Raw genomic sequence first — 17,910 nt, 5'->3', positions numbered from 1 at the left:
TCCAAGATAAATTTTGAATCTGGCCAAAGATAAGAGTACAGGTTTGTCCCTCCATCCAAATGTTAGCAATTAAAAAACAAACAATTGCGATGTATGACAGCAATATTTTAGTTCCTGAAAGCTTCAAAACCACTATACTAGTTTTATTTATGTATTCAACTTCTAGATTACAATACTATTCATACTTACCAGATGCAAGATTTACTAAATTAATGAGGACTTACCTGTATGTAAATGTATGTAAAATTAGGTTCTAAAGAAGATTCTTCCACAGGAATGTCAAGCTGAAAAATGTGCTCACAAATAAACTGTAATCCTATACATACGTATTTTGGAATAAGTCCCATTGCAACCAGAATAGAGAATGTTCCTTTAAAGTTGTAAATAAACAAAAGTTTTCTATCTTTAATTTAGTGAGTACCATTAGATGAATAACGTATTTTCCAACCTATACGCTCCTCGTGTGTGAGGTCAAAATACTGATACCTTTTGAGTAGATCTTTGTGCTGCAGACCTTTCTCCTTCAGCACATTCTGCTTTTGACGTTAGAATTTCTAATTTCAGTGGTGGATTTGTTGAGAACAGGGTTAACTGTTCCTAGTACTTATTTCCAATTAAAAATATGACGTAAAATGCATTGCTCCCTTAGCATGCAATATTAACCCAGGTCTCTAAAACAACAAGAAGCAAACTAATAAGGTCAGCATTAACATAATGGCAGTGTCAGGCGATTACCTAAAGGAGGTAGCAGCAGACAGAAACATTTTCTTTTCCAGACCTATCACTGTAATTCTGCCGCTGCTCAGTGGTGGGTGGGACTGAAGGACTGAGGCGCTTATGAATAACAAGTCAGCCAGAGTCCCTTGAAAGATGGAGGCTTACTAGTTTAGTTGTTGCCATGAAGGCCCCAGTTGCAATGGATCAGTGTCTAGGAGCTCTGGGGTCTGAAAAAGACTGTTTTTGTTTTTTTTTAAACACAACAGTAGTAGCCTGTGTGTGCTCTGCTTCTAACAATGGCATGATAGGCAGCAATCAGCAGACTAATGACTAATGTATGATATTTGATATTTATTTTACTATAATTGTATTTAGTAATTTCTCAAGGCAATCCCAGTAATATATTGTCAAAAAAGAACAATGAAGATAATGAAGGCTTTACAAACAACAAACCCGAAAGCACCAATGGAAAGAAAGGAACAGGTAACAAAAAAAGAGAAAAAGAGAAAATAGGATACCTGTTTGTTTATGTTGGCTCCTGACTGAATTAACCAGATGAGGCACTGAGGATGCCCTCCAAAAGCAGCAATATGGGCTGGTGTTTGGGCAAAACGTGTGGTACATCCATTTACAGTAGCTCCTGCTCTCACCAACTGTATTAAACACTCCAACTTAAGAAAGAAATTGGGCGGGGGGGGGGGGGGGAGAGAAGCAGAGAGATTTAATTATACATTTGTATGAACCCAATATCCCATATGTCACCTGTAATTTTATCTGTCTGTGGCCAATGAAAGCTACAAAGCTCCAGAATCATTTGATTTGCATCATGTACTTTGAAAGGAAACAGGCAGAAAAGCTTTCATCTACCAGATCAGGTTATAAGGATTCTCTTACTGTCCAGTCTGCTAATCCCCACAACATTTAAACTGTTCAAACCTGGATTAAATAGCCCTTCCACAACAAGAGCAGCTAAACTATGCAGCCACAGGGATCTGATTTTTATAATGTACAGCCACAAAGATCACACTGTCCCTGCTGGATTACATCTTCAGACCACAGACTGGGAATATATGGGTGCGACAGAATGATGTATATTAACACAACTGAACATCTGAGGAAATTGAGGAGGCTGACAATGACACAACTGGCCAACCATTCCTACATGGTGTCATGTTACAGAATGATCCTACTCTCTTGATTACAGTTAAACACTGGTACACCTTGGACAAATAGTTCTACCATTTAGGCCTTCAAAATGTACAAGGGAAATGTTCTAGAACAGAGTATGGTCTGGCTATAATCCTAAATGGGATTTTGTGTGCCATGGTGTGTTTTTCTATGTGTTTCATATTCGAGCCATTAATATATATCAGCTGTATAGTATCCAGTGTTGTGGACACAAAGTGGCTCTACAAGTAATGTTGAAGCCTACAAATAAGTCATTAAATTATTTCCTCCTTCCATAAACTAAGGAGTAACACAAAAATACTGAAAACACACCCCCAGCTAACATTTTTTCTTTTCTGCCCTTTTACTATGTTTACATTCTGACAAGTGAAAATCACTCAAAGATTTTCACAATGGCATTTAACCTCCCCCCATAAAATCCCCCAGCAGCTAATTTGTGAATTGCTTGTGAATTTTAAAAGAGGTTACTTCTACTAACGTCTTGGAAATTTGACAAAGTCCTCCCACACCACAGACGTACAAACACCATCTTTGGACATAGGAGCCAGCCCCAAAACCCAGGTATCAAATTTACCAAACACAACACTCATTGTCATGCAAAACACCCTGAGCATATCTTTGGAGACTTAACGAGGGCCAAATTTAGAAGGTGACTGAGCTTCTTTCCCTTTGTGAGGACTTTGAATTCATACCTCTCACTAAAGTAAAGTGGTTCATTATAAATGTTTGGTTACAAAAGTTTTTTGGGAATGCTAAGCCATTGTTGTTTCACAGACAGTTGTACAGGCTAAGTGTATTTATGATGGTACTTCTTATGATCAGACTGGCCCCACCCTTCAATTTGGTGTTGAGGAAACTGGTCTTTCCTGCCTTTGAAAGAAACCTGACAGCTCAGCAAACATTTCACTGCCTGCACTGGGCTCCCCCAAACTATCCATAACAAACTATCCATCACAATATCCTATAAGCCTGCCATCTGTCCAAAGTCAATTTGTGGTTTCCATAGTGACCTGGTATTTGGGTTTTGGTGTAATCCAACATCCGTCCCCCCTCCCTACAGTACAATACTCCCTTTAGAAAACAGCATGGAAGAATAAATTAATGGATATTTATATGCATCTCTGAATACACTGCATAACTAAGTTATGAATGCATACAATTAGAACAACTAACCAATTGCCATATAAAACCAAAGAGATAGGACTCAGAACTTTCAAATATGAAGTTAGTAGACAGTTTCTCCAAGACTACTGTACTATATAGTTATTGTATGTGCAACTTGCCCCCCCCTGGTACTTTTTATCTGAAATAGAGACATCTAATGTGCCTATGTGGTAGGTAAAGTTATACATGAAAAAAACAAAGGGACCCTAAAGAATTCCAGTATTAAGTTTCTTGAGTCAGAGATCCCTTCTTCAAAAGCTTACTGGAAAAAAAATATTTCTGGGATATAAGTGAGTCACTGAAGTGGGGAGCAGGAATTGGACATTAAGAAGCCTGGTGCCAATCCAGTCATAAGTCTTTCTGGTGTGATTCACTGTTTAAGTCACAGGAATAGATTTGGTAGTTAAGACATAATGGATTGTGAGAGAGGTCACAGGTTCCATGTTCTTGTGAAACACAGTAATAAAAGTGTAATGAAATAGGATAGACCCAATGAATGAAGGTAAAAGTAGTGTGAAGCATACAAAGTTAATATCACTATTGTTTACACTACGATGCAAGTTAAAAAAGACAGATCAGCTAGGGAAATAATCCTGAAGTACTATGAAATCACTGAATAAGCCAAAAACTTGAACCAACACCTGGGATGTCCTCCCTACAGATGTTAAGCTTCCAGACATTTTGAGTCCCTAGGAAAATAACAACAACAACATTAGCTTTGTTTGCAGGGACAGAAATACATGCACTCCTTATATTCATATCAGATAACTTCTTTTACTGATTTAACAACTTAAAATACGTAATTTTTAACTTAAAGTACTATTTGGCATTTTTATGGAATTTAAGAGTGCAAATATCTTCTTTTATTATAACAATTGCAAGTATACTTGCTTGAGTTGAAAACTGATTCACCTATACTACCACTGCATATATACAATTTTTCGCTGTCTTAAAGTTTTGTAAAAAAAAAAAAGGCTGAAGATATAAAAATTCTGTTGTAAACCAAAAGTAGAATGTTAATTGGCGAGAAATTCTTCCAATAGGTAAAACTACCAACACATTTAGATAGTAAGCTAAATTTGATAACACTACTGAACTCTATGTATTATCTCCAGACATACAGCATATTAATTGCTGCCATAATTTACATTTAAACAATAAAAACTCAGATTTTGTAAAGGTCTACAGTGTAGTAGGTTTTTCTTTTCATGAGCTCAAAAAAAAATCTTCCAATTTTTCCACTGGAAAAAACTGACAAATTCCTCAGACTTTTTCATCTTGAGTCCAACAATTCTTGTGTTAAGAAGTGTTTTGCATACTCTTAAACATACATTCAACCCCCCACCCACCCCTACCTCAGGGCTAAAAGCATCACACACTGTGCATTTCCTCCTACCTAACAACATCCTGGGTTTAATCTTGCTGACAAGCCTGTACAGAATGACAGAATCTAGTATGTACACCCAGAAATGTAACCAAGGGTGCAGGAAGGAAACAGGCGCTACAATAGTGCAGAGACAAGCCTGGTATGCCACTGTTAGTTTATAAACCTGTTTACACTTAATTATACTGACAGCAGAATTCACTCTTTAACCTCTGACCAGTCTATCTGTGCCAAAGACAAAACAAAATCTGTAGTGAACAAAAATTCGTTTAAAGCATGAACAACATCCAATGAATATTGTATGATTCAAAGGTTAAACAGACTATGGCTCTCCAAGCATTGCAAATTCAGTTTCCTCATATACCACAGATTAGATTAGCTACACTGAATGCATTAGCCAACCTCAACAAAAAAATCACTGTTGTCATGTTCATTAAATGGTACATTATTTATTATATTTACTTCCTGGTTGCCCTGCAATGAATGTATTTGTTTAACTTATAATGACATACACCTTCAAGATCTACTGCCCAGGCACTGACCAGAAACAGCCAAGTGCCTCTAGAAAGGGCTATCAAATTATGTCCCGGTGCAGTTTTAACAAGCTTAGTTTTTTTAAATAAGCTTTGCATTCAAATGTGACCCAAGGATTATGTGCATGTAAAATTATTTTTCTGTCATTTTTCTTTAAAAGACCTTGTAAGGAAGAAACCATATTTACCAAAAAACCTGATCCCAATCAACAATCTATGCAAAAATACTGAAAACTACTTTATTCCTTTGAAATACAAGTATTTTACCAATAGAGCAGATTCAGTGGAATTTTACGAACTGCACCAAAACAACAGAAAACTTGTTACAAATAGCTGATATGGTAAGAATCCCAATTAAATTTAACTTAGATCTTTAATCAGGAAAAGTTTTATTGTTGCCAAACACGGGCAGAGACCTGCCTGCTATCTGAACAAACATTTTCATCTTTCCAAGGCTCTGAAAGAACAGTTGCAGTGGATTTATCTGCTTTTGTAGGAACAAATAAATCATAACTAGGGAAAACAGTCCCCAGGTGTTCAAAAGTTTGAATACTACACAGGGCACTCCTATGTTTTAAGATAATCTCCAAGCTCCACCCAACCCTTCCTACTGGACCAACCTTGAACAATGGAAGGTGCTGATGGGCTAAAACAGCAGTGGGTTGGATACTGCTTTTTATAGATCCACAGGACACCTGCGTATTTCAAATGTTTTGGGCTGCAAATCATGGATTTGTTTGTGCCAAAACTTCCTAAGAATGAAGTGGCAGAAATATAACATTTTCTGAAGAGGACTGGAACAAGGGCAATTATGATCCAGAGACCAGAATAATTTACTATTTCTGCACCCCCAGCGACAAAAAGGGAGCAACACAAAATTCAAGTAGAAAGCCCATTCAAAGAGTGTCACCAGCAGCCACAGGATGCTCTTGAATCTACCAAGAAACATTCGAACACTGCAGCATTAACAAAAACCCCTTAGGAATTAAAAAGGACAGCAACACCCTCCAATTAAACATTTAATTGGAAGGGCACAGCAACAGCTTCCAATTAAAACAAAACAAGGGCACCTGCCATTTGAATTGTGGGGCTAGGAAGTTTTCTGCAAATTCTCCCGAGGGTGAAGCCACAAGGAAGTGGAAAAGAAGCAGGGTGGCTGGGACACTAGAAAGAGCTTCAGAAAAGCAACTAGCCTGTAACATTTACAAAGCAAATCTACTGGGCTTCATCCTGACAAATGAACTCGGGTCAAAAAAAGGAAAGGAAGGGGGAAAAGGGAAACAGATGAGAAAACCAACGCACAGGTAACAAATGTCACCTGCATAGGGAACAATGATGAAGAGAAGCCCCCATAAGGTTTGTCCCTATCTATACCTATACAAAGGCAATCAACAGATTTAGGGGACGGGCGACTTCTTGTGGTCCTCAAAATACCCATGGCCTGAAGCAGGGGTAGTCAAACTGCGGCCCCCCAGATGTCCATGGACTACAATTCCCGGGAGCCCCCTGCCAGCATTCGCTGGCAGGGGGCTCATGGGAATTGTAGTCCATGGACATCTGGAGGGCCTCAGTTTGACTACCCCTGGCCTGAAGGGTGCGGGAGTACCAAAACGGCCGGGCACACTCAAAGCACGTAGCCAATGCACCGCAGCTCAGAAATCTGTCTTGGGCGCAGCGGCAAATGCAAGGAAACAGAAAACAAAACCGCTTTAGGGGCTAGCAGACTCCTGAGCCGTGTGCATGTGTGGGGCGGGGTGTTACTGTTGTTGTTGCTGTTGGTTTTATTTTTGCCTACAGCCCGTTTCATGGAAGGGAACCTCTAGCCCGCGCCGCTTAGGCATCATCCACAACCCCGGCCGCCTTTGCAGCGCCACAAGGCTCCTTTTTAAGATCCGGGGCTCATCTTTCCAAGCGTTGAGGACCACAAGGCCAGGCGGACGTCGCCGGCAAAGCGAGCCCGGCCGCACGTCGCCACTACTAAAGGGGAGGCAGGCTGAGGACCGCAACCAGCGCCACCGCCAGCACTCTTTTGAGGGCACTCTCCCTATCCTCTCGGAGTCCTTCCCGCCCCCGCAACGAGAGGCTTCCCAATGGAGAAGCGGCAGCTGCCAGCATCCAAGAGAACGAGGGCTTCCTTCCCGCCCCCTCCCGGGCGAGACCCCGCTGAGGAGAACAAGGCGGGAGAAACGCTCTAAGATGGCGGCCGCGGCGGTGCCGCCGCGCGCGCTGCTCTCCCCCAACGCCTGGAGGCAGAGCGCCAGAGGCTGGCCTCGCGGCCGCCCGTCCAACCGGCGTCGCCCGGCCGGCTCCTCTCTCCCCTCCGGCCCCGCCGCTCCAGCTACCTTTCCGAAATGCGCGGCCCAGTGGATGGGCGTCCAGCCGTAGAAGGAGTCTTCGGCGGCCAAGTCTTCGCGGGGCGCGCTCTGGAGCAGAGCGCACAAAGCCGGCAGGTCGCCGTCGCGGCAGGCGCGGTGCAGCGGGAAGCGCAAGGTCAGCAGCTCCTCGCTCGAGAAGCCCGCCTCCGGGCCGGATCCCAGGGACATGGCGGCAGCACTGGGGCAGCGGGCTCCGTCCAACCGAGCGGCGCGCGAAGGAAGCGGCCCAGCGCCCAGCCACCGACTGCCACCACAGCGCCGCGGCTGCCGAGCACAAAGGCAGGCGAGTGGGCGGGCCGGCCTGAAGGCGGTGCCACCCCTCGCAAAGGCGGAGCGACGAAGCGCGGCCGGGCCGGGCCGGCCTGCACGGCTCTATTGGCCGCTGGGGTGAAGCGAGGCGCTCCCGCGACCCGCCAATGCCGCCCGGAGTCGAGCTGTGCCGCCTGGGATTTTGAGCGCGGCTGTGTGAGTCCTTGCGGTCAAGGCCGCTTGGTCATTTTCATGGGCCTTCTGGGCGCCCTTCCGCCATAATTAGAGCAACACTGGAAATTAATTTCGAGCCAGTTTTAAATTGATCTACGTTTTCTTCTGTTTCAGGCAGAATGGAAGAGATTTCTGTGGGCCCAGATATGTCATTGTTTCCTGATGTAGGGAAAACAGAATTAAAACATTTTCTTTGACAACAAACCCCCCCCCCCCCCAAGTTCATCCCTGCTCATTTTAAAAGAAACTAGAACGTTTTCATGGGCTCGTCAAGCATTGCGCCTAATGGATAAGATATCCTGGTGGATATAGTGGTTGAAAGCGGCAGTCCTATAATCTGGACAGCTGAGTTTGATTCCTACTCCTCCACATGCAGCCAGCTGGATGATCTTGAGCTACTCATAGTCCTGATAGTGCTGTCAGAGCTCTCTCAGAGGCACCTATCTCAAAGGGTGTCTCTTGTGGGGAGAGGAAGAAAAGGGGATTGTAAGACACTTTCAGACTCCTCCAGCCAGTGAAAAACAGGGTATAAAAAACATCTCTTCTTTCAAGTTGGCCTTTGTTGCAGTGACAAATACAGTATGAGTCTTATGGCACCTGAAAGATTTATCATGATTGTTGCATAGGTTTTTATGGTCCTGAGCCCACTTCTCACCATTGTACATAAAATATCTCCAAACCTTAATCATTGCTTATTGCACAAATGCTGAAATAAAATGCTGTTGGTCTTTAAAGTGCCACAAAGGCCCCTGTTTATTCAAAAGAAATTGTTTCAGTATGTGAAAACAGTGCATTTCACCACTCCATTCATATCATGCTGGATGGTCATTTAGGCTTCAGAGGATCCCTCACCCTCAAAGATTTTTTGTTGTTATTATGATATGGACTCTGCAGCTAACAGAGACATACCAATTACATACACAGTTTCTCCCCTGGCACCAAATAAATGTAGTCATATCTTTATTTTCCCATTAATGATCCTCTCACTGTTTTATTCCGTCAAATGTTTGCAGACTGGGTGCATCCTAGCAGAGTATTTATGTAAAATTATTCATGGTGTCCATTTTGACCTCACATAAAGTTCAGGAAGATAGATTCTGGTGGGTGGGTAACTGCTGGTCAGAAGCAAGAGAACAATAAGCTTTGTTGGACTTAAAAGTGCCACTGGATTCACTCAAACTTTGATTAATTATTTTGTGCACTGAATAATAATCTACAGTGATCAGGATACAAATAACTGGTTTAGGTACTGTCAAGGCTTTGGATATAGGAGTCTGCCCCGCCTTCCCCAAGCGCTCCATTTATTGTCATGAATTGCTGCTTTTGAATGGTCACTTGATTTTAAATGCAGTTTGTTGTGTGGCTGCTGTCAGAGAAGCACATGGGTAAAGGCCCCTTGTGGAGTGCATTTAACCAGGGGCTTGATTATTTGGGATCTTTCTGAAATTAAGCATACAGTGCCAACCCTATTGGGTTCTTACTGGAAGTGCTGCTACCTCTGAAGTCCTACTGCCAAATTATTACATTGATGTAGTGAAAATAAAAGGCATATTGTGTAGTTCATTCTGGGATTTGTAATGGTTGCACCAGCTGGGTCTTTCCATCAAGACTCACCAGATGAATTTGGAAAAGCTGCCCAAGTCACTGTAATGGAAAAGTTTCAAGTCACCGATAGCTCTAGTGCTCGGATTGCAGTGGTAAAAAGTCTTGTAATTTTCCACTGGGGAATTCCTAACGTTGGCTCCCTGTTGTTCTGTGCCAGAGAATCTTGGGCTGAGTTTTTCAACAGGGCTTACTTTAGCTTTCATAAGACTCCATTCTGGAACAGATAACAAGAAAATTAAAGTTGGTTAGATATGTGGGTGGTCGCAGGTCAGGGGATGTCACGAACCCCGAACTTGCACGGACCCCCCTGAATGTTCACAAACCTTGGGGTTTGCTTGAGTTCTTTAACTGTTTAGCTGTTTCCCAGGGCACTATTAATTAATTAGTTAATTAATTAATTAATTCAATTTGTATACCGCCACATTTCCTAGGAACCCCCAGCAGTTCACAAAATAAAACATTAAAATACAACAAACCCCCCGTAAAACCCCAATTTACAGTAAACAAGCAAGTGGTCAAAACGTCTTTCATCCCATCCCACCTCGTTCAGACGGAGGCTAAGTCTTCCACTAGGAGTGAGTGGGTGCAGATCTAATAGAATCTATTATGTTATGCATGTGAAATGCACTGTGGAGCCTCCTGACTGTATCACCTCATTGTAGACATGGTTTCTTGGTCATGTCATGTCCACCCTTCGCCCCTTTGCCCCTGGGAAGTGGTCATCCACCCACCTACCTTACCATGTCATGGTTTTATTTTGTTAGTTTAATGTTTTATCCCCCAAAGTTGTTCCCATTCCTTTAATATTAGTTTTTGGCTGAAGTTATGCATTCAGACTGAAATGGGCATGGGGAGCTTACCAGGGGGCTAAGTAGTGCCCACACATGAGGGTCCACAAGCTTGGAGGGAAGGGTGTAGCTCCCAACATGCTCCCTGGGTCCTAACTTCCCACCTATCTACCTAACATCCTAACCAACTTTCTACCTGCCTACCTGATCAACTATCTACATACTTACCTACCTACCTGCCTAACCAACTGTCTACTTGCCTACCTAACAAACTATCTACATGCCCACCTGCACCACCATCTATCCACCTGTCTAGCACCTGCTGAGCATATCTACCTACGAGCATTGGACCCAGAGTGTATGGTGATAGCTACAGCACATCCTGGTCCCTCCAAGCTTGAGGGCCCTCCTGGTCATCCCCTGCTGTGCAGGTAGGCCCTCCAGATCCATTGTGCAGAAGATACAGAGGCCCCCTTGTCCCCAGAAATTGTCATAATGAACTCTGGGGCACGACTGGCAACCAGGTAGCCAAGCAAAGGCAGGGATGCCTGATTGGATGCCAAGGCATGGCCGAGTATGATTTTGGCCTCTCCCACCTGTGAGAGATGGCAGCCATGGCTCCACCGTAACACCATACTGCCACTTCCACTGCTCCTCCCTTCAGCATTTACAGAAGTTTAATTCCCAGTAACAGAGGTTGCAAACCATTATTCATGGATTTTTGTGGACAAACTTCCCATTGCAGCCTATAGCTCCACTCTCACATCCCGACACTCTACCTTGAATGCGACCACTGTAGACTTATTTCTCCATTGGGAGTGTTGGGTGGGGAAGGATGTTATTCCCATCAAAAGCGTTCTGTGGGGCACCTTGGATTCAATGGGAAGGAGTACTGCCCCTTAACAGAGCCATGCTTCTACTCCCCACTGTTAATCCCACTTGGATTGCGGCTACCTGGGCAGATCACTGACCATTAGTCTCTGTCTCGTTCACTACTGCCACCTATCTGCACCTACCCACCCAAACGGGTTGGCAGCTGCCAGAATATGTGGCACCTCTAGTGGAGGCTCTGTCTGTGGTGAGTCCTAAGCTCTGATAGGTCAACAGAACTGTTTCTGTCCCATGTCCCAAAACAGTGACATTTTGAGCCCCAAAGGGGGTCCGTTTCCATCAGCCTCCTAGCCCTTCACCTACTGTGTGCAAGAGCAGAAGACCAAGGCACCCTGAAGGCCAGAGAATGTGAGAGTCAGTCAAAGAGAATGTGAGGTAGATCTCAGGACAGTGCGAGATTAGATGAGTAAGGATACCCCTTGGCAGATTGCAACTGAAGACTTATTTCTAAGGAATTTATGTAGAGGAAGACTTCAATATAGGGTGGCATGGAGAAAGACAGAAATTCAGAAGTATTTGGCATGGGGCCCTGAAGAGAGGGGAAGTGTGCCTGGAGAAATAATGTAAACTTGGCCCTTAGTGTGGGAGTTCTTCGGGGACCATCTCACTGGGAACTATGGACCAGTTGTCATCATAGCGGCCCCAGCTCTCAATGACCATTGTGGCCAGATGAGCTATTCAACGCACATGGGAATGGGCAAGAGGAGAATAAGATGTTGCGGTCAACATGACATATCCTTCAGTTTGCATTGCCTAGGTCAACAGGTGGGTACCCAAGCAAGAAATGCCAACTCTTCCACCATCATGAGTGCCATGAGCTAACTATGTCTCCCATATTGGAGAGCATATGTTCGCTCTGAATACTAGTGGGCAGGCAGGACAGAAGATTCACAGCTAGAGTGGAAAGATCAGGCTACGTGGTGGCCTTCTTTGATGAGTACTCCAAGGGATTACAATGGGGGAGGACTTGAGAGGCTCTCCAAGGAATGCTGTGACCATGACCTCAGTGGAGTCCTTTTTGATAGCTGCCGCAGGCTGACTGATGTCGACCACTTCCCGTGAGACTACCAAGGACCAGTATTGTCCCTCCTTAACACACCACCCAAAGTAGAACTTGTGGAACTGACAGAGGGGGAATAGTTAGTTGCAAGGGGAGACTCCACTGGGAAGTGTCCCTGCGTCATAAGAGAAGGGGTAGGCCTCCCAACTCCATGATATTGCGCCCCTCACACCCTACCTCTCACTTGAGGCCGACCACACATTTGCACTCTACCACTCATCTTGTTGGGGAAAACAGAAAAGGAGTTTGATCTATGGGAAAGAAAGCATTCACTCTCAAATTCTCACTTCAGGCCTGTGTGACAGAGTTGGCATGAGACCTAGCAATCAGTTTCTTTTTTTTGGGGGGGGGATAACAGTGGGGTGCCTATTACAAGTCACAACCAAACCTTGCAGAAAATCAGCTAGGGGATGCATCAATAGTTGTTGGATGTAAAACAAGGGAAATCCCCAAGGCAGGAGAAAACCAAAAAGTGTGATTACACAGGTAAACGACACTGCCTCCCAAATTACCCCTTGACACCTATGACTGGATTTGCTGTCAGACTACAGAATGTCAAAAGGGGCAACGAGCATGCAGGTAGAAAGGAAGGAGGATTATGGAATGGATGTCCTCCAAAGGCAGGACCACAGGCATAATTTTTTAAAAAGGGAGACTACTCCCTTTGGGCAGAGTCTGCACTTACTTTGTTTATTCCATTGTCAATCCTGTTGAATTCAGATCGCTTTGAACTCGGGTCTTCCTCCCCCCCCCCTCCTCCCCATTGAAACAGGAAAGTCTTCTGCACGTGGTTAGGGAGGCTCAGAAGGTGGGGGGGGGGCAAGCCTCTTTCTTTTCTTGAAGGGGGGAGGGGAGAGGAGCCAGGCAGGGAGACTCTTTCTTTTCTTGGAGGGGAGGGGGAGACGATTGAAAAAGGCAGAGGAGGGAGGAAAAATCCAGGACCGACAGAAGTTGAGAGAAATTAGGGGCTTCTCCTTTAAGGGGCTTCTCCTTTAATAACCAGGTCTAGCCTATCAGAGGTTATCTACCATGGAGCTTTCTTTCCCAAATGGATATTGAGGATTAAAAGCACTCTGAGATATCGCACAATAAAGGTAGGGTCACTCCGGATCAATCCTTCTGGCTGCAGAAGGAAAATTTAAATCGCCCAAAATCCAAACGGAAATCGCATTCTGTGTAGAGAGCAGGGACTGAATCGATCTGAGGTTGGAATAAATGCCCCATGCAGTTTACACCCTGGTCGGTGGGGGGGGATCACAAAAGGGGTTCCAAAACTGAACACACCCTGATGTGGCAGAAACAATAATATCTCACTGTCCTCTGAGTGTGTCAATGGAATGTGAGCAGGGGAAAGAGGATGGAGCAAACAAAAATAGGGTATCAAATTAACACCCAGGAAGGACCCCCTCCTAAATATGAGATGTGTCCCAGAAATGGAACTCTGTGTTTGAGATTATTCTATCTGCTTAATGCTGAAAGCCAATAAGCTGATTTGGCTGTGCAGCACCCAGACTAGATGCAATGCAATGGGTGAAACCACAGCCAGGGAGGCATGCAAGCATATACATATAGCTTTTTTCTGATGCACATGAGATACACTCTCAGCACAGAATTATATATTAGCAAACAGTGGTGACCCTAGGCATATGTCATAGGAGGTGGTCTCCAAAATGTCTAAAATTTACATATATTGGTTGGAGCCATAATTTACAGATCCCATTCAACCACTCAGCTACACTTTATAATGAGTTTAGTATAAATATTTTATATAGAGTGTATTGTCACAGTTCTGACTACTGAGGAAGACCCAGTAGGGTCGAAACACGTTTGGTCTTATGTGCTGTTAGTTCTGTATAGTTTTTATGTAGTTTTCATTCTGTTTTTAATTGTGCACTACAATAAATCTAGATTTTTACATTATGTTATTGTACAGCTCAACTTCTGAGTTACTACCTGTTAAGGTTGGGTTGTGTTCCTCTTTTGGTTTTGGTTATGCGAACATATACACCCACACACACCAAGTGAATGGAAAACCTGAAATAAAGTGTTTCCCCAAAGAAAAATAAAGTAGAAATCTGGATTTGTGGGAGATCCTTCGCCTCACTTTAAGAGAAAAGCCAGAAGAGGTTTAAAAGGAAAGCCCTTAAAGAACACCACATTGGGAAAATTTTGTTTTCCTCTGCTCCCAGAGAGTGTACTTCAAAGACAGAAAATATGTCTGCTTGCAGCCAGTGGAAAAGTCTAGGCACTGCCACAGGCACAGCAAGGGTCTGATTAAAAGCCAATCAGGCACCAAATGTGGGAGTGGGCTTTGTATGCCAGCCAGAAATCAGCAGCCAAAGATCCACAAATAAGGCTGAAGATGCTCCTCTCTAGAATTACTCTATCCCACAAAATTCTCTCCCTCCAAATAGCAACGCCCCCCTCTCTCCCCCCCCCGCCACCCAGTCCTACTGAGAGTAAAAGAATGCAATGCTCTCTCACATGGCCTCAGAGAGAGCCAACTTGATGTAGTGGTTAGGAGTGTTGACTTCTAATCTGGTGAGCCGGTTCAATTCTGCTCTCCCCCACATGCATCCAGCTTGGTGACCTTGGAGTCGCCACAGCCCTGATAAAGCTGTCCTGAAAGAGCAGTAATATCAGGGCTCTCTCAGCCTCACCTACCCCACAGGGTATCTGTTGTGGGGAGAGGAAAGGGAAGGTGAATGTAAGCCGCTTTGAGACTCCTTTGGGTAGAGAAAAGTGACATATAAGAACCAACTCTTCTTCTTCTTATATATACCAAGACATTCCCATTGAAACCAAGGGGAGCACTACTCTTGGCTAACAAGGATGCCAATTAAGCTAAATGGGTAATCATTGGAGTAGCCATGGCAACCAAAAGAGAACCCTCCCAAGCCCCATCTATGCCGCAAGAGACATTTTTGTGTGCTTCACACGCTCAACATGCATGTGCCGAGGGAGGAAACTCTGCCCCTGAAAAAGCCCACGAATGCACACAGAGGGGAAGACCCATATGTGGTTGTGCGGGCAGGCTAAAATACGGCAGAATGGGATAAGCAGGATACAAATAAATAAATAAATTTAAACAATTCTTCCATCAAGCATAACCTTCCTTTTCTAGTTTACTGCTACAGCTTTCCCTGACCTGTGAGGCTGCAAACAGGAAGTCCAAATGGAATAAGTTTAATGAGGCTGTAAACAGGAAGGCCAAATGGAACATGTTTAAAAGCCAGTGTGGGGAGCAGGGGGGGGGGCATTTCAGTCTAATAGAAAATCAAAATGTTGTTTACTCTAATCACTAATGTGATTCTAAATCAAAAGGCCAAAAAGAAACTCTTTGCCAAAAGAAACTCCCTTACACTTTTAATAATGTATTGCCATCCAAGAGCAACTCCCTTAACTAGGGAAGTATAAGAACTGGTAACATTCCAAGGAAACAAAAAATCTTGTAACAATAGTAGTCCAAAAATATAACAGTCAAGCGATCCCCGGTACTGATTGATTTCGACTTGTTAGGGTCATCTTCAGGAGTATTCTACGAAGACTATTGTCTTTTGGCATATAAGCAGCATATAAGAACCAACTGAAGATGGGGTCGCGATGGGTCGGACACGACTTCGCACCTAACAATAACAAAGAACCAACTCTTCTTCTTCTTTTGACAAAGATCGTAGCCTTTTGATTAAGAATCACATTAGTGATTGTATTAAACAACATTTAGATTTTGCGATCTGAAGAGAAACCAGATTGTAAGTCTGTTTGTCATTTAGACTTTCTACTAACCTCAAATGTTCCCCCCTTCCCTCTATTTTCTATAGTGAGGCTGGCTTGATCTGATCAGATTTTGAAAGCAAAAGCCTTGGTTAGTACTTAGATGAGAAACCACCAAGGTTGCCATGTACAGGTAGGCAATGGCAAACCATCCCTGAACGTCCTTTGCCTTCAAAACCCTACAGAATTGCAATAAATTGGCTGTAACCTGATGGTGTTTTCCACCACAACTCTAACTCCGTCTGTCCAGGCCCTTTTGAGTATCCGCTCACGTAGATCTTCCGGAGGTGTGCAGCAGTCGGCAGCTTTGAACCTGGATACAGTGGCTTTAAATGGCCTGAGTTGTGGTATTTATATACCTCTATGGCATTAAAAGGTCAATCTGCTAATTCCTTTGTCTCAAGCCTCAATTAAATGTGCAGCTGCAGAAGAGGGTTGCAAAAGTTTTAGTAACTAGTTAAGTGAAATAGGAAGCCCAGTTAACTTTTGTTAGAGCAGCAGGCAGAATTTTCTGGCCACCTTCCATATTTAGCTGTCACAACGGAAGTCGTGGAGATTTCCAGACTAAGAAGGGGTACATTAGAGTTGTTAGGGTTGCCACAGTAAATAAAGGACTGGGCAATATTTCCCACACCACTTGAGTAACCTAAAACCAATGCTGTAATATGAGATTGGTTGAGGCTCCTCCCACGTGGCTTCCGATGTTACCAGAGCAGTGTGGGAAGGAGCCTCATTGCAGCAGCTCCTATGTCACAAAGCTAGCCTTAGAAGGGATCCTAAGAAGTAACAGCTGTCTTCCCTTCCTACTCTGCAACAGCTGTTGGGCTGACTGTCCCTTTTTTTGAAGCAGTTGTATGTGTTTTGTTGGGACACAGGATATTTTTCAGTGTGTGCATCTGATAATCAGCCATTCTGTAGCTTTAGAATAAATGTAGAACCTACAAGACCTGAATTTATAAAAAGAATGTTTGCATTGTGATTTTTATACATTTTAGATAGCACTTTAGTATGAAGTGTATTAAAATTCTACCTTTGCTGATTACAGTGGAAGTTTTGTATTGCTTTTAACTACATAAATGCTGATTGAAATGTCCTGGTACTGCAGATTTAATATTAACACCTTTAGTATGGGAATGTGTTCTTTTGTAGCTGCAGCTGTTTGTTCCATTTGTATTTGCTTAATTGTGGGCCTGTTTTCACCAATGCAGGTTGCTATTATATATTGCTTAGTAGCCACTCGGATTATACACCTCCTATGGATCTTCACATCATCAGCATGCTTAAAATGGAAGTACACATGTGGAAATGACAGTATCTTCTGGTTGCACTAATTCTTCAGCCGTTTTCTAAATAGCAATACAGATTTTTAGCATGTCAGATTGTAAACTGATTTTTATACATTTTAGATAGCACTTTAGTATGAAATGTATTAAAATTCTACAAACTATTCGAGTTTGTTTCAGCTGTCCCCAGACTTGCTGGCTGCAAAATTCTCAGTTCGTTCCAATAAATGTTTTCTTAATGGAATGCCATATACAGTTTCCTTTTTCATGATGGAAAGGAAAGCTTCACTGGGTACGACATTATAAAGTTTTAATACTTCCATGAATGTCCTTTGTATAATTAGTATGCCTTTGTACTCTCCTCTTGCAGACTGACATCTTTTGAAAGTCTCTTAGACCTTTTATGCATGGCGGCAACTACCCCACACTGCCGTTGTGCTGTTGCGGCGGGGCATGATGCCCCGCCGTTCCCCGTGTATGTACGGGGGGGCAGGGCATGCTGGGCTAGGGCCAGGAGGGCTGGATCGCTGCCAGCCGAGGTAAGCTGAAGCAGCAAGGGGGGAGGTGGGGTCGCCCCTGCCACCTCCGTGGCTCCACGGAGCCCATGGGGGCGTTCGGAGTCTCTACAGCGACACCGTAGGCTGGGGCTGGGCGTACCAAAAGAC

General features: G+C 43.8%; 1 protein-coding gene across 3 annotated transcripts in view; it reads right to left on the bottom strand.

The window, feature by feature from the left end:
• ANKRD10 (ankyrin repeat domain 10) overlaps positions 1–17,910 on the bottom strand; it is a 62,273-nt gene that overhangs the window by 24,272 nt on the left and 20,091 nt on the right. The window contains exons 1-2 of one of the 3 annotated variants that reach the window (XM_077343765.1): positions 7,329–7,650; positions 1,236–1,388 (exon numbers count right to left, since the gene is read on the bottom strand). In XM_077343765.1, coding sequence (XP_077199880.1) covers positions 1,236–1,388; positions 7,329–7,529 — 354 coding nt within the window. In that variant the 5' untranslated portion in view covers positions 7,530–7,650. Of the gene's footprint in view, positions 1–1,235; positions 1,389–3,710; positions 3,765–7,328; positions 7,651–17,910 lie in introns of those variants that run through there. The other 2 variants (XM_077343767.1, XM_077343766.1) reach the window with 2 other exon arrangements.

The sequence above is a fragment of the Paroedura picta genome, chromosome 6, assembly GCF_049243985.1.
Source record: "Paroedura picta isolate Pp20150507F chromosome 6, Ppicta_v3.0, whole genome shotgun sequence".
Classification (NCBI taxonomy): domain Eukaryota; kingdom Metazoa; phylum Chordata; class Lepidosauria; order Squamata; family Gekkonidae; genus Paroedura; species Paroedura picta.
The sequence above is the reverse complement of the archived record's forward strand: the minus strand, read 5'-3'. Positions and strand labels throughout refer to the sequence as shown.